General features: G+C 45.9%; 1 protein-coding gene across 2 annotated transcripts in view; it reads left to right on the top strand.

The window, feature by feature from the left end:
- Positions 1–21,992, top strand: part of ankrd52b (ankyrin repeat domain 52b) — a 56,372-nt gene extending 34,380 nt beyond the window's left edge. For both annotated transcript variants that reach the window (XM_083772323.1, XM_083772324.1), the window contains 15 exons: positions 482–622; positions 2,297–2,356; positions 2,944–3,055; positions 4,122–4,193; positions 9,873–10,074; positions 10,420–10,507; positions 11,610–11,727; positions 13,608–13,827; positions 14,672–14,759; positions 15,614–15,697; positions 16,084–16,229; positions 16,663–16,745; positions 18,547–18,629; positions 20,344–20,435; positions 21,354–21,992. In XM_083772323.1, coding sequence (XP_083628449.1) covers positions 482–622; positions 2,297–2,356; positions 2,944–3,055; positions 4,122–4,193; positions 9,873–10,074; positions 10,420–10,507; positions 11,610–11,727; positions 13,608–13,827; positions 14,672–14,759; positions 15,614–15,697; positions 16,084–16,229; positions 16,663–16,745; positions 18,547–18,629; positions 20,344–20,435; positions 21,354–21,685 — 1,921 coding nt within the window. In that variant the 3' untranslated portion in view covers positions 21,686–21,992. The remainder of the gene's footprint in view (positions 1–481; positions 623–2,296; positions 2,357–2,943; positions 3,056–4,121; positions 4,194–9,872; positions 10,075–10,419; positions 10,508–11,609; positions 11,728–13,607; positions 13,828–14,671; positions 14,760–15,613; positions 15,698–16,083; positions 16,230–16,662; positions 16,746–18,546; positions 18,630–20,343; positions 20,436–21,353) is intronic.
- Positions 21,993–22,533: the final 541 nt, after the last annotated feature.

Raw genomic sequence — 22,533 nt, 5'->3', positions numbered from 1 at the left:
TTGTTTATTGGTCGGGGCGGTGGTGACTCAGGGGTAGAGTGGCCGGATGGTAACCGCAATGTTGCCAGTTCGAACCCTGTGGGCTCCCCCAGAGTTAGTGTCGAAGTGTCCTTGAGCAAGACACTGAACACCAAATTGCTCCTGATGTGCAGGTTGGTGCCTTGCATGATTTCTCCCGCCATCGGTGTATGAATGTAATGCACAATCTATGTAAAGCGCTATATAAATGCACCATTTACATTTGACCATTTACTTATGATCCTTGATATCTATTTCTATGCATTTTATGTTATTTATAATTATTACCCTGTGTTGTTCTTGCTTACTGTAAATCACTCTGGATTAAGAGCGTCTGATAAATGCCTAAATTGTAAAATCATGACAAAAAACAACCCTGGACCCCTGTGGACTTGCCACGCTTACTGGACCGTTGTGTGTGTGTGTGTGTGTGTGTGTGTGTGTGTGTGTGTGTGTGTGTCAGGGTTCCGCTACACTACGCGGCAGCCAATGGGAACAGCCAGTGTACGGTGGCGCTGGTGAGAGCCGGGTCAGAGGTCAACGACACCGACGTGACGGGCTGCAGCCCCCTGCACTACGCTGCAGCCTCACACGCCTTCAGGAGGTACGCACACGCACACACACACTGCACTACGCTGCAGCCTCACACGCCTTCAGGAGGTAAGCGCACGCACACACACACTGCACTACGCTGCAGCCTCACACGCCTTCAGACGGTATGCACGCACACACACACATTTAACATCTTTATTTGCATTCACATTTTACAAGGAATTTCTTGAACACAAACAATAGTGGATGCGCAAACTTGAGAAAACTCTACAACAAGTGCTTCAGATACAGATCACGGGTACAGAAAGCATCGCCTTCTCCATATATGGCGACTGCCAATTATTGCAGACAATGAACAGAATTTTGCCGATGCCTGATCAGCTCTCGGCTTATTGGGCATGCCTGCAATCTGCAGGCCCCTCATGACTGATTAATGGACATTACCGAGGCTTCCAAATATGAACACAAGTAGTTTACATTTGTAGCCAAGCTGTATAATAGCATCCTTAAGACGCTGGTACTTAAGCACCTTGGTAAGGAATGCCTCTTCCAGACTGTGGTCAAATGTACATGCCACTTCCAAAATGGTCACTTCTCTACTGTCCTCATCAACAACAACAATATCTGGTGTATTATCTGTGACATCTGAAAAGGCATAATTTTCATTATTGTGCATGAACATGGCGGTTGAAACACGTGAGTGCTTATATATTTTGGCAGATGATGAAACATATGAACTTATGTCCTTGGCTAATAGGTCAACAATTCTGTCGTGCCTAGCGATGTACATTCCCTTATATACATAGCAGCCACACACACACACACACACGCTGCAGCCCCCTGCACTACGCAGCTCCCTCACACACGTTCCAACAGTACAAGACACATACGCACGCTACGCACACACATATAAAAATATTCTGAAAATATCTTGTCGATCTGCTATTTTCAAATGGATGGACTGTGTGTATATTATATAGCGCTTAAGACTTGAGCCTTAAAGGTATTATGACATTATTTATAACATCATTTTAACAACATTAAAAGTCTTGGCCATGGTCCTTCAAACGTGTCTAAAAAGTTTGAACACTCAACTCCACTCCAGTATTTCTTGCCAGGGGTTTTTGTGTATGTGTAAACTGCATCCTGAGAAGCCATGGAAAAACACGTTATTTTAGCCTGTAGATGTCGGTAATTCCCCCTTTCCTGTCAACCCAAGATGCGCTTCTTTGACAACGTGGTAGGAACGTCACCGTCAAAAATAAAAGAGTCATCTAGGCCAGTTGGTATCCAGTGTAAGGACTTGTGTTGATTGACACAGCCAACAACAGAGCAGATTGATTTTTCTCTAGAAGCCATTATAAGTATTACAAAGAAACAAAGTCGCGGTCACAATAAGGAAGTAGGGAGGAGAGGAGAGGGGCGGGGAAGAGAGGGTAGGCAGGGGGCAGAGGGGAGGGGGCGGAGATTTAGCGGAGATCTACGTATATCTCTGCCGTCCAACCAGATGAGACATTTTTGCATAATTATTCACAAAAGTCCAGACAGCAGAGAATACACTGAATGTTCAAACTTCGTTTTTTTTGGTGAAATTGATGTCAAGAAAAGCCAAAAAAGCCAAAAAATCTACAAAAATGTGTTTTAAATGTCACAATCCCTTTAAGTCATTTCAAGCCTCATCAAAGCCCAGTTTGTAAATGAAGCTCCATTGTTTTCTTCTCCACAGAGCTGATGAACACGAGTCTGACAACTACCACAGCGAGGAGAGAGACAAAGATGCCTTCCTGTAAGTCACAGAAATGATGTTTTTCTGAAAAACCTCATGTTTCTGTATCAGTGGTGCTCAATATTTCATGTCAAGAACCCCAAAAATTATATGTAATATGCCTCCGCCCCCCCATCTGAAAACATGTTCCTGGAAGCTCCCCAGAAGCAAAGATTTAAACGTTCACTCTGTAATAATATATATTAAATGATTTGAGGCACATTTTCACAATTTTTCAAAAATAGCAGACCTACAAGCTGATGGCGTGGCACAGAGTGCCACGCTATGAGCTTGTAGATCTGCTACTTTTCAATAGCAAAGTGCAAAACAATTTCACGGGACCGCACTCACGTAAATACGCTTGCGTTGTCGCACCGTGACTGCTCCACATTGCCCCGCACAAAAACGCAGGTTTCATTGAAAATGAAGTATAGGCGCGTTGTATCGCTTCACGTTTGAAATGCCCTTTAGATTGGAAATGTCACCCATTTTGAAACCAACTTCCCTTTCTTGGTTCCGTACAGTAACCAAGACGCCATGAATTAATAACGACTATCCATATACATGCATGTACTGTATGTACATAATGTGTGTGTCTGTGTCTGTAGGTGTCTGGAGTTTCTCCTGGACAACGGGTCAAACCCCACCCTGAAGAACTCCAGAGGTTACAGTGCAGTGCACTATGCAGCCGCTCACGGGAACAAGCAGTACCTGGAACTGGTCAGTAGGTGGTGGTGTCCTCCTGTCTGTCTGTGACGCCCACAATATCAATTCTTCTACATTGTCTAATTGTGTAGACTAGATGTTTAACAAAAATGTAACTCTTGAGAGCATAAAATGAAACCAAATGACGGTTCCATTTGGTTTAATTCTACGCTCTCAAGAGTTAACCCATTCTGACCTGAGATCAGATTCATACGAGGTTTCCACTGGACACACACTGGTCTGATTAAAGATCTAATAAGGGTCCATTTGTTTACCAACTCTCCATCATTTAGCTGCGGGGACCACCTGGATCTTCCTCAAGGACCACTGGTGGTCCCCGGACCACTGGTTGAGAACCACTGGGTTAAATCAGCACTGGAGAGATGTGACTGTGTATGAGTGTAATTCACCCTTTGTCAAGTCCCGCCCCTGGTCCCGCCCCTCTTCGCAACTATTGGTTGCCGTTTTCGTGGTTGGACAAAAATCCTTTCTCTCCATCCACTACCACTGAAATAAGCTGTTTTTCAGTTGCTTCATATTGATATTCTGTGCGTTCAATTCTTATTTTAAACTTTGTGTCAGTAAAAAGGAACATCACAGGTGCAGCACGGTGACTGCAGGGCATATCATGTTTGTTTTTAGTTTTTTCCAAAAATGATGTTTTAGCAAATTGAACATAAATAAGGCAGAAAGAGCCTGCTGCTGGTTAGTCAGTCAGGGACCAATCCTAACTTGTCTCTACCCTGGCTGTGGTTCTGTAGCTCTAGTCTAGGAGATGTGACTGTATAAGTGTTTGTACTAATTGAACATGTCAGGGGCGGCGGTGGCTCAGGGGTAGAGTGACCGGATGGTAACCACAAGGTTGCCAGTTCGATTCCCTAGCTCCCCCAGAGTTACTGTCGAAGTGTCCTTGAGCAAGACACTGAACCCCTAATTGCTCCTGATGTGCAGGTTGGTGCTTTGCATGGTTTCCTCCGGCATTGGTGTGTGAATGGGTGAATGTAATGCACAATCTCTGTAAAGCACCTTGGATAAAGGTGCAAATTGTAACATTTACCATTTTGTCTATCCTGTTCTGTAGCTCTTGGAGATGTCCTTCAATTGTCTGGGAGAAGCTGAGAGCAACGTTCCAGTCAGTCCTTTGCACTTAGCTGTAAGTACAACAAAAATATGCCTTTGTTTCATGACGGGGCTAAGCAATTATATGGAATTTACCGAAACCCATCATTTAAAACCAATAACCGACCTAATCTGCAACCGGTGAATCAAGTTTTTTTTTTCTAAATTGTTTCTTTTTATAATTGACTAAATTGTTTATTCTCACTAACCGCTTAAGCCCTGTATTATATACTTAACGACAATATATAATAAAATTTGTTCTTTAATCGTAAACGTTTGGTCAACGTTTGAAAAACACTTTCTGTACACTTTTGAAAAAAGTGATTTTTACTAGTTGCCTAGTTTACTAGTTTACTAGTCGACTAGTTCTATGTCCTATTATGTAAAACAATATATATATTTTTTAATAATAGTTGTACATTTAAAAACTGTGTACTTTGGTACTATAACTAACTATAACTGTAATATAGCTGATCTTGAGGCCAACAAAATAACTTTTTCAACTAGTCAACTAGTACAAACAAGGTCGACTAGTGGATTTACTAGTCGACTAGTGCGTGCGTGCGTGCAGTGTTTTTATTAAAGGTATATTCAGTGATTTCACTTAATTCAAATATCACTTATTTTTTTGTTTTGTTGTGATAATCCTCCCTACTATAGAGTGTGCTGGCCTGGGGGTCAAAAAACCTTAGGTTTTGTTTTTGACTCTCTATCCTGATTGGACGAAAGGCTGGGTCCCACAGCCAAAAACGAAACCTAAGGTTTTTTGAGTGAAATCACTGAATATATCTTTAAAAAGCCAGTGACTTAATTCAGAGTGTCCTTTTTTTTTTTTTTTAAGATATTTTTTTTGCGGCTTACGCCTTTTATTGATTTTTTAAGGGACAGACAGTAGGCTGACAGGAAATGGGAGAGAGATGGGGAAGACATGCAGTAAAGGCCGTGTCGGGTTCGGGAGTCGAACCCGCGGCACACTGCGACTGGATTACCAGTCCGGTGCCCAGACCGTTACGCCACGGCCTGGGCCCAGAGTGTCCTTTAGTCAAAACAATTCACCAAAGAAAACGACATGAGGGGAGTGTCCATAAATCCAAGCTCTTAGTCCGATGTAAATTCAGACCTGTAAAACAGGTCTGAGTAACTTGGTTGGTTGTTGAAATAAGACCATTTGCAAAAGGGAAATGTGTCATAGCCATAGGCCTATATGTGAAATGGATCTTTCACTTTAGTCATTTTATCGTCTACTCAGCCTTGTGAACTGTGAACAACCCGGACCGTTTTTTAAGTTGCATTTGATATTCATTTTAGCTGCCCCGCCCCCTTGCATTGTAACTTCAAACATTTTTAACTTGATAATAACGTTTATTTGTATTTGTATAACACCTTTCATACATAAATGCAACTCAAAGTGCTTCACAGGGCAGAACATAAAAAAGCAATACACAGCCAAGCAGTTAGAAAGAAAAAACTATTAATGGTAAAGAGAATACAAAATAAAAGCATAAAAACAGAGATGGATGATCTCAAAGGACACCTACGGACCTCTGCAATTCGAAACTGGCCCCCGTAAAATCTGAATCCCCCCCCCCACCACCCACCCCTTTCCCCCCCTCACTGTGTAGGCTATATGTTTCTTTTCCCTTTTTCCTTTATGATGATTTCCTGTTTTGACCATATAGTTGTTTTCCAGAGTGACACATATCTTCCCTGGTAACATCTTCAAAGACTTTTCATCACCATAATCATAATCATCACCATAATCACCATTCAAAATTAATGGAAACAGTCTCTCAGTGAAGGTGTGTGTGAAGGTGTGTAGGTGTGTGTTAGAATCAGGATCATAGAAGGACAGCTGAATAAATGTGGCAAGACCCATCTTCTCTTTCTGTCATAGTGACATTGTCCTGCATCAGATCATGTCCAAATCAGGTTCTCCAATCTCCAGTAGCCTCTTTTTTGAAGAGTTTTTGAGTGGTGCAACCACTCCCTTACGGAGCTATATGTGTGTGGCTGGCTGGGTCTGAGCACTATGTGTGTGTGTGGCTGGCTGGTTGGCTGGGTCTGAGCATACATAGACAGATAGATAGATTATAGCAGTGACTGACTGAGACATCGAGCGTGCGTGCGCAACTGGTTGTGGCCCCCATCAAGTGACCTTTTGACCAATGCGGCCCTCGCCCGAAGTTGAGTTTGACACCCCTGCTCTAAGCCAATGGGAGATTTAGCCAACCAATAAAACCCATAGTTTGAACGGCGCAACGTGTCTGCAAGAGGAACAGACGGAGCGAGAGTAGCAACAGAAACTAATGCCAGGGCTGGACTGAGACAAAAATTCGGCCCCGACATTTTCACAGAATTTGGCCCAGACTGGCCCACAACCAGCGTGCAGATACTCTACCGACTTTTCGGTTTGTGGCCCATACTTGAAATACCAGCCCTTAACACAACCACATTTACAGTACAACACATTTTATATTTGGCCCGGCCCCAGACCGGCCCACCAGAGGATCGGCGCACCGAGCATGCCTGGTGCGTCCTGTGGCCAATCCAGGCCTGGCTAATGCTATGAGCTAACTAAGGCCACAGGAAAGCATAACAATACAGAGTGAGTGAAACAACAGAAGCTAATGCTATGAGCTAACTGGAGCTAATGCTATGAGCTAATGCTATGAGCTACCTGGAGCTAATGCTATGAGCTAAATGGAGCTAATGCTGTGAGCTAAATTGAGCTAATGGGAAGCCATAATAAAACAGACGGAGCGAGAGTAGCAACAGAAACTAATGCCAGGGCTGGACTGAGACAAAAATTCGGCCCCGACATTTTCACAGAATTTGGCCCAGACTGGCCCACAACCAGCGTGCAGATACTCTACCGACTTTTCGGTTTGTGGCCCATACTTGAAATACCAGCCCTTAACACAACCACATTTACAGTACAACACATTTTATATTTGGCCCGGCCCCAGACCGGCCCACCAGAGGATCGGCGCACCGAGCATGCCTGGTGCGTCCTGTGGCCAATCCAGGCCTGGCTAATGCTATGAGCTAACTAAGGCCACAGGAAAGCATAACAATACAGAGTGAGTGAAACAACAGAAGCTAATGCTATGAGCTAACTGGAGCTAATGCTATGAGCTAATGCTATGAGCTACCTGGAGCTAATGCCATGAGCTAAATGGAGCTAATGCTGTGAGCTAAATTGAGCTAATGGGAAGCCATAATAAAACACTGAGTGACCCAACAGAAGCTAATGAAGCTAACTGGAGCTAATGCTATTAGCTAACTGGAGCTAATGCTATAGCATATACACTGTAGAACCTTATGTGAAGTATAATTTAAACAAAAGGCAACGATCTCTTTGTGCTCAAATAAGGTCAGGAACATTACCATTAGCACTGGAGACTGGCAGGTTTAATGCCACCCCTGAAGATGAGAGATATTGTCTGTTCTGTGATCTAGATGAAATTGAAAACGAAGTTCACTTTTTTTTTTACTGCTCTAAATACGATGACTTAAGGGACATTTTGGTTAATAAGATGTCTTCTATATGTGGGGATTTCCTAGATTTAAATGACTATGTAAAAATGGAGATATATTTGCCAAAGGGACTTTCGTTGTAGCAGATTTTATTTGTCAAGCTTGGGAAAGAAGACAGAGTACTCTGTATACATCTGAGGTGTAATATAATGAATTATGTAATGTAAACATGCTGTAAAATGCATAAATTATGTAATGTAAAACATGCTGTAATTGCAAATGTGAAATGGTGTCTTATAAACCCATGAGGGTTGGGCACAATGTGTGCATGACACGAAAATAATTAAACAATCAAATCAAATATAGTCACTATCCTCCTCATCCACACCAAATCTGTTCCCCAAATATTAATCGATCTACACGTTTGCAGTCAGAGCTTGTAGATCTGTTATGATTGAGATCTGGGGGGAGAGAGAGAGAGAGAGAAAGAAAGAAAGAGTAACATCATCTGGGTGGCCAACCTTCCACGCCTTGTTATTAGAAAAGGACATTTCCCATTAATCTTCCAAACCTGGTTTTGTGGGGACTCACACACACGCACACGCACACACAGAGTTCTCATCGGGCCCGAAATTTAAAGCCCGGCCCGGCCCGGCCCTAACTGGGTCAGACCGAAGCTCGGCCCAACCCTAAAAATTACCATAATGTTAGGCCCGAAGCCCTATAAAGAACGACACTTTAATGCATGGCCAGCGCAGCAGTGTCGTTCTTTTTTTTCTTTCAGTGTGTGTCTGTGAGAGTGAGAACGGAGTTCAATGGACTTTCCGTCAGTGGTTCAGTCAGTGTGTGTCTGTGAGAGTGAGAACGGAGTTCAATGGACTTATCGTCAGTGGTTCAGTGTGTGTCTGTGAGAGAGTGAGAACGGAGTTCAATGGACTTATCGTCAGTGGTTCAGTGTGTGTCTGTGAGAGAGTGAGAACGGAGTTCAATGGACTTATCGTCAGTGTGTCTGTGTGAGAGTGAGAACGGAGTTCAATGGACTTATCGTCAGTGGTTCAGTCAGTGTGTGTCTGTGTGAGAGTGAGAACGGAGTTCAATGGACTTATCGTCAGTGGTTCAGTCAGTGTGTGTGTGAGAGTGAGAACGGAGTTCAATGGACTTATCGTCAGTGTGTCTGTGTGAGAGTGAGAACGGAGTTCAATGGACTTATCGCCGATATAAAGGATTTATGTAGCTCACGTTAGACTGTTAATGTACCATTTCCATGTCATTCTAATGGATTCCATATTTCCATTTCCAGTGGTGGTGAGTAGCTCCCCTTAGTTTCCTCTGAAGTGAAGCTATGTCCAAGACCCCAAGTATCGTCCCCGTTCGGTGTCCAAAAGAACAAACATAGCCTACAAAGTTTACAAACCATCCACGCACCCGCTCATGGCGTGTCTCGACAGCTTAGAGATCTGTTATTTTAAATCGGACACATATAACGAGGAGTGCCGCCACACCGAGGGACGGCGGTTATAACACTAATCATTTTGTAAATCAAATAGCCTGTAGCCTGCAGTGGACTGTAACATTGCGTGGTCAGATCATACACTACAGAATTATATGGATCGGTTGGTGACTATATGACGTTGATTAGGCCTAATGATTAGGTTATTCATCGCAGTCAGCTGGGTTTAACGAGATGGCTCAGTGCAACTGTTTTTGTCATGTTGCAGTCTATCGTGTGATAATCCGATTGATTTATAAAACATTTAGCATTATGAACTGAAGCTCATTTGGTGCGCCACAAACCAGAGGCCAGCCAGCGGTATAAACATTAAACGACCACCCCACCGTTCACTTCTCTCTGCCTGCACGCAGTCAGTAATCCATTCCAAGCCCCCCGGCTCCACTCCTCCGTCTTCCTCCTGTCACAAGTGAATCGCCCTCTTCTTAATAAATACATACTTGTAGGCTATATAGCCTACACATTACACAAATAACAGAATTGCTATTTTTATTATAATAACATTCTTGAAAAAAGGAGAAAAAGAAAAAATCACGGAAAATCACAGAGCCCGAGGCTCGGCCCGGCCCGACTAATTAGCATATTTTTTGGGCCCGGCCCGGCCCTACAATGTCGGCCGAGCCGGTTCGGGCAGAAAATGAGAACTCTAGATCACGGCACTCCCATCGTTAACGTGACGTCTCTGCCCCCTTGTGGCGGCGTGTGTTCTGTGTTGTTTTCTAAAAGGCGTACCACGGCCACACCGAGGCGCTGACCGTCCTGGCGGAGACGCTGGTGAACCTGGACGTGCGCGACACGTGGGGTCGCACGGCGCTCTACCTGGCGGCCCAGAGGGGCGTGTCCCCGTGCGTGGAGGTCCTGCTCAAACACAACGCCTCCTGCCTGCTCAAGGAGCACGCGCGCAAGTGGACGCCGCTCCACGTTGCAGGTGTGTGTGTGTGCGCGTGTGTGTGCGTGTGTTGTTTTTGGCAGCAAATTTCTATTTTAGTTTTAGTCGCAGTCTCTTGAATAGTTTTAGTCACATTTAAGTCACACGGAATGTTTTAGTGTTAGTCTAGTTTTAGTCGACTAAATGTCATAAGATTTTTGTCGAACATTTTTCATCTTAGTTTTAGTCGACAAATTCAACACTGTGTGTGTGTGTGTGTGTCTGTCACCATTATTACATACCGGTAGTCGCCTGATCGCGATGATTTGAGATAATCGCAAATATCGTGTTATTATGATTTAATTGTATTCCGTCAGTATTTGACCTTATATCTATCTACGGTAGCCTCCGAGGGCCAGATGGACTGCCTTCTCATCCTGGTCAACAGGGAGGAGAGTGCTGACGTCATAGACAGCGCAGACACACGCGGACAGTGAGTCGATTCAATTTCAGTTCAAAGGAGCTTTATTGGCATGAGAAAACATACTGTACATTTTAATTGACACTCAAGTTCTTTCTACGTCATAATGAAACTATTTATATAACCCATTCTGACCCGAGATCAGATTCTAAAAATGTCTTCTACATCCTGACAATTTTCTGAAAAAAGCTATGTTTCTATGTCAGTCGTTCGATTTTTCAAAAATAGCAGATCTACAAGCTCATAGCGCGCCACTCGGTGGCGCACTATGAGCTTGTAGATCTGCTATTTTTCAATAGCTAAAGCATAACATAATGCTAACACCAAAAGGGGTTCCCGCCCAGAATAAACTATGCAATAAACTATGCATATAATATAGTATAGTATGCATAGTTTATATTTATACTGTAGTTTCATTATATAGATACTCCACTGTCACGTTCTTAGCTTACCCATGTTTCATGATAACTACTTTTTATGTATGTGATGTATTGCCATGCTTTTTTGTTATTGCTTAATGTAAATCGCTCTGGATTAAGAGTGTCTGCTAAATGCCTAAATTGTAAATTGTACGTCCCCATGTCTTGTTTTAGGTCAGTGGTTTTCAACCCTTTTCATATCAAGACCCATTGTGTATTCCTCATTTAAGCCACGGAACCACCATTTGATGACATTTAGCCTCTCGGACTCAAAACTTTGAAGATTTTGTCCACAATTCCATGCTGTACCATAGGAGAGATAAAAGGCAAACGATCAAAATAACAATTCTTCTACATTCTAATTGTTAGACTTCTCGATTCTACAAAGTCTTCTAAGATATGCAAAATGTATGTTGCTATACTATATCAGTGGTGCTCAAAGGTATCAGTGGTGCTCTCAAGGTCCCCCAAAATTATATTCATTTGGCCGTGAACCCCCCCAACACGACATATTCTGTTCCAGGGAGGGAGCCCCAGAAGCAAAGATTTGAGTAAAACAAAAAGATCAGACCAGATGCGCTAATAACCAGATGGTACGGATACTGGACAACTCACCCCGGTGCTTGCCCGTTTTCCCTCCTGGAATTGTCCCCAGTGAGGGGGATAACTTGTAACGTGCTATTGACCGTGTGCAGGACGGCTCTGATGCTGGCAGCGCTGGGCGGTCACACCGACTGTGTTCACATCCTGCTGGAGAAAGGAGCCAGATGTGACGCCGCGGACCGGAGAGGTCACACCGCCTTACACAGAGCGGTGAGCACTGGTCTTTATTTTATTTTATATATATATTTTTTTTATCCCACGATTTTGTAACCCATTTTTCATCCCTGTGTCAATCATCTAATGTGATCCTGGGCTCTACACACCCTCCACCAACCTAGTCCCCATATATGGGGGACATGGGGAGAGCAACGGACTTGAACTCATGCTTCCTTCATTCCTGAGTGTCCAAGTTGCTCCTTTACACCTGACAGGGGGGAGTTTCCCTGGTTGGATGTAGCGCGTGGAAGGAACACGTTATTCCAACCAGTTCCTTTCCCCTCCATCAGGCGCTTTTTGTGAGGGTACCTACCCTAGGGGACACGGAGAGAACATGCAAACTCCACACAGAAAGGCCCTTTCGCCAACCCCGCCTTCGGGTATGGGCACTGGTCATTTTGTTCACTAAGGTCGCATTCTCACCTCTACTTCGGTAGACTCGATGCGATTGGGGGGGTTGGAGGGGAGTTGCATCATTCTTGCATATTTAATTTGCTGCGGATGCGGTTCACAGGTTGTGCGTAGGCTATGCGCATGACTCACTCTCTTCTTTTATCGCTTGTGTTCTATTTTCTCACGTCTCTGCGGTGGTTACGCAGCCCTTTGCCTCGCTTTCAGAGGGAGGAAAAAAACCCCAGCTAATACGGAACTCCCTGAGGACGGACAAATGTGACTAAATTTGACTGAGGGACTGCCATTGGATTTTTTTCGAATTTTCGTTTTTTTCATGTCATGAAAGCAGGGAATCATAGCTTCAAATTGACATATTGGTTGTTCAGTTTGACCCACCGGTTTTTGGAGATATGGCTTAGAGTAATGTCTTGCAGAAAACAGCAAGTTGAGAAAACGGGCTTGAAAGGTTCACTTCTGTGGTCTCTAACATTACACCTAGCTACACGTTTAGGCATTTACATTACATCCGATTTCAGCTCTGACACTTATTTCAGACATGCTCTAGTATGTGAAGAGTCTGCCTCATTTTGAGAAAAAAAAAAAAAAGGTTTTCTCCTAATTTGCGCGATGGCAGGCTCTCAGTCAAATCTGGTCATAAATTGTCGGTGCAGCCACCTAGCCGAGTACGGTTCCGTTTCGATCTGCTGTTTTTCAATAGCTAAAGTATAACATAATGCTTAAAACAACAAAAGGCGTTTCCCGTCCTATATATGGGTTAACTGCTGATGTTTTTTTTCCCCTTTTCTTCTTTGTGGTAATATTTTTGTCATTACTCTGTCCTCTCATGTCCTCTCCTGCTCTGTGTGGTCCCTGTCCTCTCCTACTCTGTGTGGTCCCTGTCTCATGTCCTCTCCTACTCTGTGTGGTCCCTGTCTCATGTCCTCTCCTACTCTGTGTGGTCCCTGTCTCCTGTCCTCTCCTACTCTGTGTGGTCCCTGTCTCCTGTCCTCTCCTACTCTGTGTGGTCCCTGTCTCATGTCCTCTCCTACTCTGTGTGGTCTCTGTCTCCTGTCCTCTCCTACTCTGTGTGGTCCCTGTCTCCTGTCCTCTCCTACTCTGTGTGGTCCCTGTCTCCTGTCCTCTCCTACTCTGTGTGGTCCCTGTCTCATGTCCTCTCTTACTCTGTGTGGTCCCTGTCTCCTGTCCTCTCCTACTCTGTGTGGTCCCTGTCTCCTGTCCTCTCCTACTCTGTGTGGTCCCTGTCTCATGTCCTCTCCTACTCTGTGTGGTCCCTGTCTCCTGTCCTCTCCTACTCTGTGTGGTCCCTGTCTCCTGTCCTCTCCTGCTCTGTGTGGTCCCTGTCTCCTGTCCTCTCCTACTCTGTGTGGTCCCTGTCTCATGTCCTCTCCTACTCTGTGTGGTCCCGTCCTATACTCTGTGTGGTCCCGTCCTATACTCCGTGTGGTCCCGTCCCCCTCCAGGCCGGGATAGGGAGTGAGGGGTGCGTGTCGGCCCTGTTGGAGCACGGGGCCACGGCGCTCTGCAGAGACTCCCGCGGCAGAACCCCGCTCCACCTGGCGGCGTCCCGCGGTCACCGAGAGCTGCTCCTCCGATTGGTGGAGGCCGCGGGCAAGGCCGACGCCCTGGACTCCATGCTGGACTACAGCGGTTACACCCCCACCCACTGGGCGGCGTACCACGGTACACACGCGCACACACACACACACACACACACACACACACACACTGGGCCGCGTACCACGGTACGCACGCACACACACACACACACACCCACTGGGCCGTGTACCACGGTACGCACGCACACACACACACACACACCCACTGGGCCGTGTACCACGGTACGCACACGCACACACACAGTACACCCCCACCCACTGGGCCGCGTACCACGGTACGCACGCACACACACACACACACACACGCACCCCCACCCACTGGGCCGCGTACCACGGTACGCACGCACACACACACACACAGTACACCCCCACCCACTGGGCCGCGTACCACGGTACGCACGCACACACACACACACACACACGCACCCCCACCCACTGGGCCGCGTACCACGGTACGCACGCACACACACACACACACACACACAGTACACCCCCACCCACTGGGCCGCGTACCACGGTACGCACGCACACACACACACACACACCCACTGGGCCGCGTACCACGGTACGCACGCACACACACACACACACACACCCACTGGGCCGCGTACCACGGTACGCACACACACACACGCACCCCCACCCACTGGGCCGTGTACCACGGTACGCACGCACACACACACACACCCACTGGGCCGCGTACCACGGTACGCACACACACACACACCCACTGGGCAGTAGGTACTGTACACACTCTAATAAATGTTCTACTGGCAGAAATGATACAGTGTGCAGACTAACCTTCTTCTTCTTCTTCTTCATAAAATAATAACAATAAAACTATGTTTGTTTGTATCTTTCAGGACACGAGGACTGTTTGTTTATAATAATGTGTTTGTATCTTTCAGGACATGAGGACTGTTTGCACATTTTACTTGAAAACAAACCATTCAATATCCAGGAAGGAAACTCCTTCACCCCTTTGCACTGTGCTCTGTGAGTATCCCCTCACTGTGTTCTGTGAGAGTGAGTATCCCTCACTGTGCCCTGTGAGTATCCCCCACTGTGTTCTGTGAGTATCCCCCCACTGTGTTCTGTGAGAGTGAGTATCCCTCACTGTGCCCTGTGAGTATCCCCCACTGTGTTCTGTGAGTATCCCCCCACTGTGTTCTGTGAGAGTGAGTATCCCCCCACTGTGTTCTGTGAGAGTGAGTATCCCTCACTGTGTTCTGTGAGAGTGAGTATCCCTCACTGTGTTCTGTGAGTATCCCTCACTGTGTTCTGTGAGTATCCCCCAATTCCCCCACTGTGCTCTGTGAGTATCCCCTACTGTGTTCTGTGAGAGTGAGTATCCCTCACTGAGTTCTGTGAGTATCCCCCACTGTGTTCTGTGAGTATCCCCCAATTCCCCCACTGTGTTCTGTGAGTATCCCCCACTGTGTTCTGTGAGTATCCCCCAATTACCCCACTGTGTTCTGTGAGTATCCCCTTCCTTGTCCTGTGAGAGTGAGTATCCCCCACTGTGTTCTGTGAGTATCCCCTACTGTGTTCTGTGAGAGTGAGTATCCCTCACTGAGTTCTGTGAGTATCCCCCACTGTGTTCTGTGAGTATCCCCCAATTCCCCCACTGTGTTCTGTGAGTATCCCCCACTGTGTTCTGTGAGTATCCCCCACTGTGTTCTGTGAGTATCCCCCACTGTGTTCTGTGAGACTGAGTAGCCCTCAATGTGTTCTGTGAGTATCCCCCCAAGCCACTGAACAGTGAACTGCACGTCATTCTTCAGTCGTGGTGAGTTTACGATGAGCGTTGTGCTGACCGCTCTAACCCTGTCCCTCTCTGTGTGTGACAGGATGAACGGCCACGATGACGCCGCCATGTTCCTGGTGGAGACGTTTGGGACTCAGATGATCAACATTAGAGACACCAAAGGAAGGTTGGTGGTGCCTTGTGTTAAACTCAGTGGGGCAATTTCTTTCTGTCTGTGTCTCATAGGAGGGCTGTGGGCAGTTCAGAAACCGTCCTCCAGTGACATCATCGATGGGGAATACAAGCTAATAAAAACTACAGGCTTTCTAGTCCTGAAAAGTTGCAATGTGAAAATTTCTGAACTGCCCACAGCCCTCCTATGAGACACAGACCGAGTAGAAAAGAATCGTGCCATTTTATCATGATTATTAGTGAGGACCTATTATATGAAGATAGGTTGAAAAGTGGTGAAGTGGTCCTTTAAGCACTGACCTGCTGTCAAAATGAACCCATATGCCGTGTTATCTTGACGTGTTTGGCGTCCGTCTGTCCGCCGTGTGTGGCCGTTTGCAGGACGCCGTTGCACGCGGCCGCGTACTCTGAGAGCGTGATGAGTCTGAAGCTGATGCTGGTGGAGGGGGCAGAGGTCAACGCCGTGGACCACGCCGGGCGCTCGGCTCTGATGGTGGCCGCTGACCAAGGACAGACCACCGCTGTCGGTAAGACTAAGACCTGAACCTGTTACCTCTGTTGCTCTGATGGTGGCTGCGGACCAAGGACAGACCACCGCTGTCGGTAAGACCGTCACGTCAGTCAGTGTCGATTTTGACTCGAAGTCAGTCAGTGTCGATTTTGACTCGAAGTCAGTCAGTGTCGATTTTGACTCGAAGTCAGTCAGTGTCGATTTTGACTCTAAGTCAGTCAGTGTCGATTTGACTCGCTTTGGCTCAAAGCGCTTTAAAGACAGAAGACTAAGACTATATAAGACTACTTTCTACTTGTAGTATGAATGTCGATTGTTCCCCCAATGTTGTCCTTCCTTGTCGTAACATCACTCCGGCTAGAACGTCCCCTGAATGAACATGAAATGTCAACGCGAAAGAAAGAAGCGCTATTATTGTCAGAGATGTCTTGTTTTGTTGTGTGTTTCAGAGATCCTGCTGCACCAGGCTAAGCCAGACCTGACCCTCCTCGATGCCCAGGATAACACAGCCCTTCACCTGGCCTGCATTAAGGTTCACATTACGATAACACAGCCCTTATTACGATAACACAGCCCTTCACCTAGCCTGCATTAAGGTCTAACATTACGATAACACAGCCCTTCACCTAGCCTGCATTAAGGTCTAACATTACGATAACACAGCCCTTATTACGATAACACATCCCTTCACCTAGCCTGCATTAAGGTTCACATTACGATAACACAGCCCTTCATTACGATATCACAGCCCTTCACCTAGCCTGCATTAAGGTCTAACATTACGATAACACAGCCCTTCACCTAGCCTGCATTAAGGTCTAACATTACGATAACACAGCCCTTATTACGATAACACATCCCTTCACCTAGCCTGCATTAAGGTTCACATTACGATAACACAGCCCTTCATTACGATATCACAGCCCTTCACCTGGCCTGCATTAAGGTCACATTACGATAACACAGCCCTTCACCTAGCCTGCATTAAGGTCACATTACAATAACACAGCCCTTCACCTAGCCTGCATTAAGGTCACATTACGATAACACAGCCCTTCACCTAGCCTGCATTAAGGTCACATTACGATAACACAGCCCTTCACCTAGCCTGCATTAAGGTCACATTACGATAACACAGCCCTTCACCTAGCCTGCATTAAGGTCACATTACGATAACACAGCCCTACATTATGATAACACAGTATGAACAAGCATGTCTATAAAGTAATTAAAACGGCAAAATAGGCTTTTGCCATATTACGATATCAAAGATCCCACCCGATATCTAGTCTTATAACATACATATATATATAAACGTATATATACTATCCACTGGTTGGTGGTAGTAACCTGACCCTGCCAGATTGTGGCAGTATTGAGTTCCCTCCTCCTGCCTGGATCTGGCCTCTCTCTCAAGCAGAAACAATGAACCCGGAAGCAGCGGGACAAAAAGGATGACATCTCCATAACAATGTTGAGTTGTAGGTCTTAGTTAGGTTGTGTTTACATCCGCGCTGTGGCAGCGCTTCAATTCGTCATCAGTATCGCGTTGCATACGGCCGCATATTCAGTATTTAAGTCCGACGTCATTTTGTAGTGCTGCGTTACGTCCGGGTCCAAGTGGCACCAGCTCCCGTCCGCATCTCATTGTAAACAGAATATCTAAACGTGTGAATCTTTTTACAATGACGTTATTTTTCAGTAAGGAAGCCATTGAGGGTTAAAATGGGTCTTAATGCTTCCAACTCGAGTAGAATTATTAATGTTTTGTACAAGTGTCCATGACAACAAAAATATATGATGTGGAGAAAATAAAGACTATTATTATCATTATTATTGAAGGTGGCAACAGTCCATTTGCTCGGTAAAATATAATAATCTAGTTTGCATTAATGAGGATTTAGTTGACACAATAAAATAAAATGGCGATAGTATTCCATGTGGGGCAGACAGCCTGTCACAGCCAGATTTGGGAGAGCAGCGCAGCTTTGTTGTTGCGAAGAAAGCGGTAAAATGAGACTTTCGTGGTTGTTTTCGTCTCAGATTTAGTCTGACGGAGCGTCACAGTATAACTCTATGGGGACACAAAAGCAACACAAAAGTAGGACCCGGAAGTATCTCAGGAGGGGGCGCTCACGTCAATAAAATACTGAATTAGGTCATAAATGGTCCGGAGTGCGTCTTCTCTGCACCGAGAGGGACCAGATGGGAGGAGGAACTGATGCCACCTGCTGGCGGAGTCTGGTTAGGTCGGTAGTTGCATGGACTGCTACTTGGTTGAATGTCCATTTTTTTGTAACCACAACTTGTGGATCATGTATTTGACTCTGCAGGCTCATGAGATGTGTGCGCTGTTAATCCTAGGAGAGATCAGTGGCTCTTCCCTCATAAACGCTACAAACAGTGCTCTCCAAATGTGAGTGAAAGTGAAAATTGGCCTTTGAAACCCCCCCCCCCCCCCCCCCCCCCAAGCACTCCTCCTTTTAACCCCTCGAACCCCTAGCATCCCTGTCCTGTGGGTAGACCTGTCGCAATTATTACATAATCCCCCTCATCGCAATATTTTTTTTGCATAATAGTCAATCGTTTCCATGTTGAAACAAACTTAAAGCTTGTGTAGATCAACTATTTCCGCTATTTTGTAAATATTTGCAATTCCTGATTACGAAACCTCAGAAATACACATGGACATCGTCAACTTAAATTGGATATCGTGCAGACCTATACACTTGTGAGGCGGTAGATCAGCTATCGTTGGTGAATAGATTTGTGTTTTAGACGAGGGGAAAAAGCAGTGGGGCTGATCGTGGTGAAGTTTACCAAGTATACAATAAAAGAATAAATGGTTTTAATGAGGAACATTTTCCTAAATTGATTCTCTGGCCCGAGAATCATGATGATGTATTCCTGAGCTGTAAGACTATTATTTAGTTAGTTAAAATGTATTTAGGGCATCTATCTACACATTTTACAGATGTATATATTACAGAAATAAAGTATCTATCTATCTATCTATCTATCTATCTATCTATCTATCTATCTATCTATCTATCTATCTATCTATCTATCTATCTATCTATCTATCTATCTATCTATGTAGGCATCTGTAACGTTAATATTGTACTAGGAAAAATAGATGAGGAATAGTGTACGATTGGTCGATTTGCCTGTCTACTTCCTGATTGGTTGGTCATTTAGACCGGGGTTTTTTATTTTTTCGACCAATGACAAAGCTTCTAGGAACATCTTTGAATGCAGATTGTGGCCCCTATAGATGTTTCACAGAGACTACATTTCTGGAGCATTTTACTCATTGCTCAAATCACTTTGTCCTCTGTCCTCAGGCCTCTTCACATTGTCCTCTGTCCTCAGGCCTCTTCACTTTGTCCTCTGTCCTCAGGCCTCTTCACATTGTCCTCTGTCCTCAGGCCTCTTCACATTGTCCTCTGTCCTCAGGCCTCTTCACATTGTCCTCTGTCCTCAGGCCTCTTCACATTGTCCTGTGTTGTCCTCTGTCCTCAGGCCTCTTCACATTGTCCTGTTTTGTCCTCTGTCCTCAGGCCTCTTCACGTTGTCCTGTGTTGTCCTCTGTCCTCAGGCCTCTTCACATTGTCCTGTGTTGTCCTCTGTCCTCAGGCCTCTTCACATTGTCCTGTGTTGTCCTCTGTCCTCAGGCCTCTTCACATTGTCCTGTGTTGTCCTCTGTCCTCAGGCCTCTTCACATTGTCCTGTGTTGTCCTCTGTCCTCAGGCCTCTTCACATTGTCCTGTTTTGTCCTCTGTCCTCAGGCCTCTTCACATTGTCCTGTGTTGTCCTCTGTCCTCAGGCCTCTTCACATTGTCCTGTGTTGTCCTCTGTCCTCAGGCCTCTTCACATTGTCCTGTGTTGTCCTCTGTCCTCAGGCCTCTTCACATTGTCCTGTTTTGTCCTCTGTCCTCAGGCCTCTTCACATTGTCCTGTTTTGTCCTCTGTCCTCAGGCCTCTTCACATTGTCCTGTTTTGTCCTCTGTCCTCAGGCCTCTTCACATTGTCCTGTTTTGTCCTCTGTCCTCAGGCCTCTTCACATTGTCCTGTTTTGTCCTCTGTCCTCAGGCCTCTTCACGTTGTCCTGTTTTGTCCTCTGTCCTCAGGCCTCTTCACATTGCAGCGAGGAATGGTCTGGCCACAGTAGTGCAGGTGTTGCTCAGCAGAGGAGCAGCTGTAATGGCTGTTGATGATGAGGGTGAGTACAATAAGTACAGTAAGTACAGTAAGCCCAGTGGAGAAATAAACCTATAAAAGCTTCGCTGTATTTGTATAGAGCGCCGAAGTCCTGACGTCACTCGCTCGTCCCCTCGATTCCCCTCCTGGTTCACGGAAGTAATTTCTCTATGGAGAATAACATGGGCTCATCTTAAAATTGTTTCATATAAGCGTTGTGGTCCAAAAATAAACAAGCTGTCTCTGCGTTATTGTCAGGGAGGTGTCTCTGTATCGTTTGCGACTGTCAGTCACTCATATTTGATACAGTCTGGTACAGTGGTTCTCATAGTGGGGCCCAGGGACTAGTAATGCACTAGACCACATGATGTAAAACTGTTTATTATGCTTGTACACAATGACAAAAATATCCACTTGCAAATATCCCCTTGCACTCTACTGTAATACTGTATGTGCTGCTTTCAAGGGCCTGTGTCTCCAAATCGGTGCAATGAATGTCGTTTCTGGTGGAAAAACAGCGCCGGCTGACAGCAGGCGCTGTGATACTTTGTTTCTTTCTGCACCGAGCGAGAGAACAATAAAAAACACAATAATAATAGCAAAGCAGTGGATCATAGAAAGTGAAAAATACATCAGAAAATACATAACATTTACAACGATAACGGATTAAAAGCAGCTTTATAGAAATGGGTCTTCAGGAGTGATTTTAAAACGAGGAACCGAGTCGGCAAACCTGATCTCTCTGTCTCTCTCTCTGTCTCTTGTCTCTGTCTCTTGTCTCTGCCTCTGTCTCTCTGTCTCTCTGTCTCTCTGTCTCTCTGTCTCTGTGTCTCTGCCTCTGTCTCTGTCTCTATGTCTCTGTCTCTCCCTCTGCCTCTGCCTCTGTCTCTTTTCTCTTGTCCCTTGTCTCTGTCTCCTGTCTCTGTCTCCGTGCGTACAGGCCACACCCCAGCCTTGGCGTGTGCTCCTAACAAGGACGTGGCCGACTGTTTGGCCATGATCCTGTCCACCATGAGGCCTTTCCCCCCTCCCTGCGCCACCCCCTCCCCCACCACCACCACCACCACCACGCCCTCCCACTTCAACCCCAACCTGAAGCACTGTGGCATCGCTGCCTGTGGCTCTCTGGCCCTCCATGGCAACGGCAGCCTGCACCACCACCACCGTGGGCCCCTGGCCCTGCACGCCAACGGCAGCCTCCACCACCGAGACTACGCCAAGGGCCACCACAGCGCCGCTGTAGTAGGCGTGCACGGATGCCTCACAGAGTGAATCCCACCCCCCACACACACACACACACTTTCATACCGATTCATACTTTGGTCGCGCGACTGTGTTTCGCAAAGCCGAGAAATAGAGTTGTGCCTTAAAGTCGTGCCGCCAATCGTTCGTTCATCTACCTACGACTATCTAGTCGTTTTCCTCGATGGACAAAATAAGATTGGGGTCATTGTAAAAAAATTAATAATAATAATCGTGTCATATAAGCACTGTGGTCCAAAAAGATAAACAACTGTCCTGGTGATATTGTCAGGGAGGTGGCTCTGTCAGTCACTCATATTCCATACTGTTCTGTTTCTGGCCAAAATGTGACTAATTCTGCGGATGTAGCGTTATAGTTTTCTTGTCAGCCGATGTGTCATAACCATAATATGAGTCAAACCCGCCGTGCTTGTTTGTTAATTCTTTGGAACACAGTTCTTCGTATGAGACGATATTCAACACGTCTGTGAGGATTCTGAATGGGGTGTGTGTGTGTGGGGGGGGGGGGGGGACCAGGTAGGATGCGTCAATTACGTCGCACTTCGCCGCTCGAATGGTCGACAACTCTCACAACTCTGGACCTTTCTCGGGGCAGCGCCACACCGTTTCTCGGGGCAGCGCCACACCGTTGCGCGGCAGAGCATGAATCGGGCTTTTAGTCTTGGAATATAAACACCCAACTAGATCACCTCAGTAGAAGCTCTCTGTCTAACCTGACACACGAGGGCAAGAAGAAGAAGAACGCTTCAGTGTGTGTGAGATAAGACAGAAGAGATGAAGAATGCTTCAGTGTGTGTGACATAAGACGGAAGAGAAGAAGAATGCTTCAGTGTGTGTGAGATAAGACAGAAGAGACC

Source organism: Protomyctophum parallelum (assembly GCF_964188405.1).
Source record: "Protomyctophum parallelum genome assembly, chromosome: 8".
Lineage (NCBI taxonomy): Eukaryota > Metazoa > Chordata > Actinopteri > Myctophiformes > Myctophidae > Protomyctophum > Protomyctophum parallelum.
This window is presented reverse-complemented; position numbering and strand designations above follow the sequence as displayed.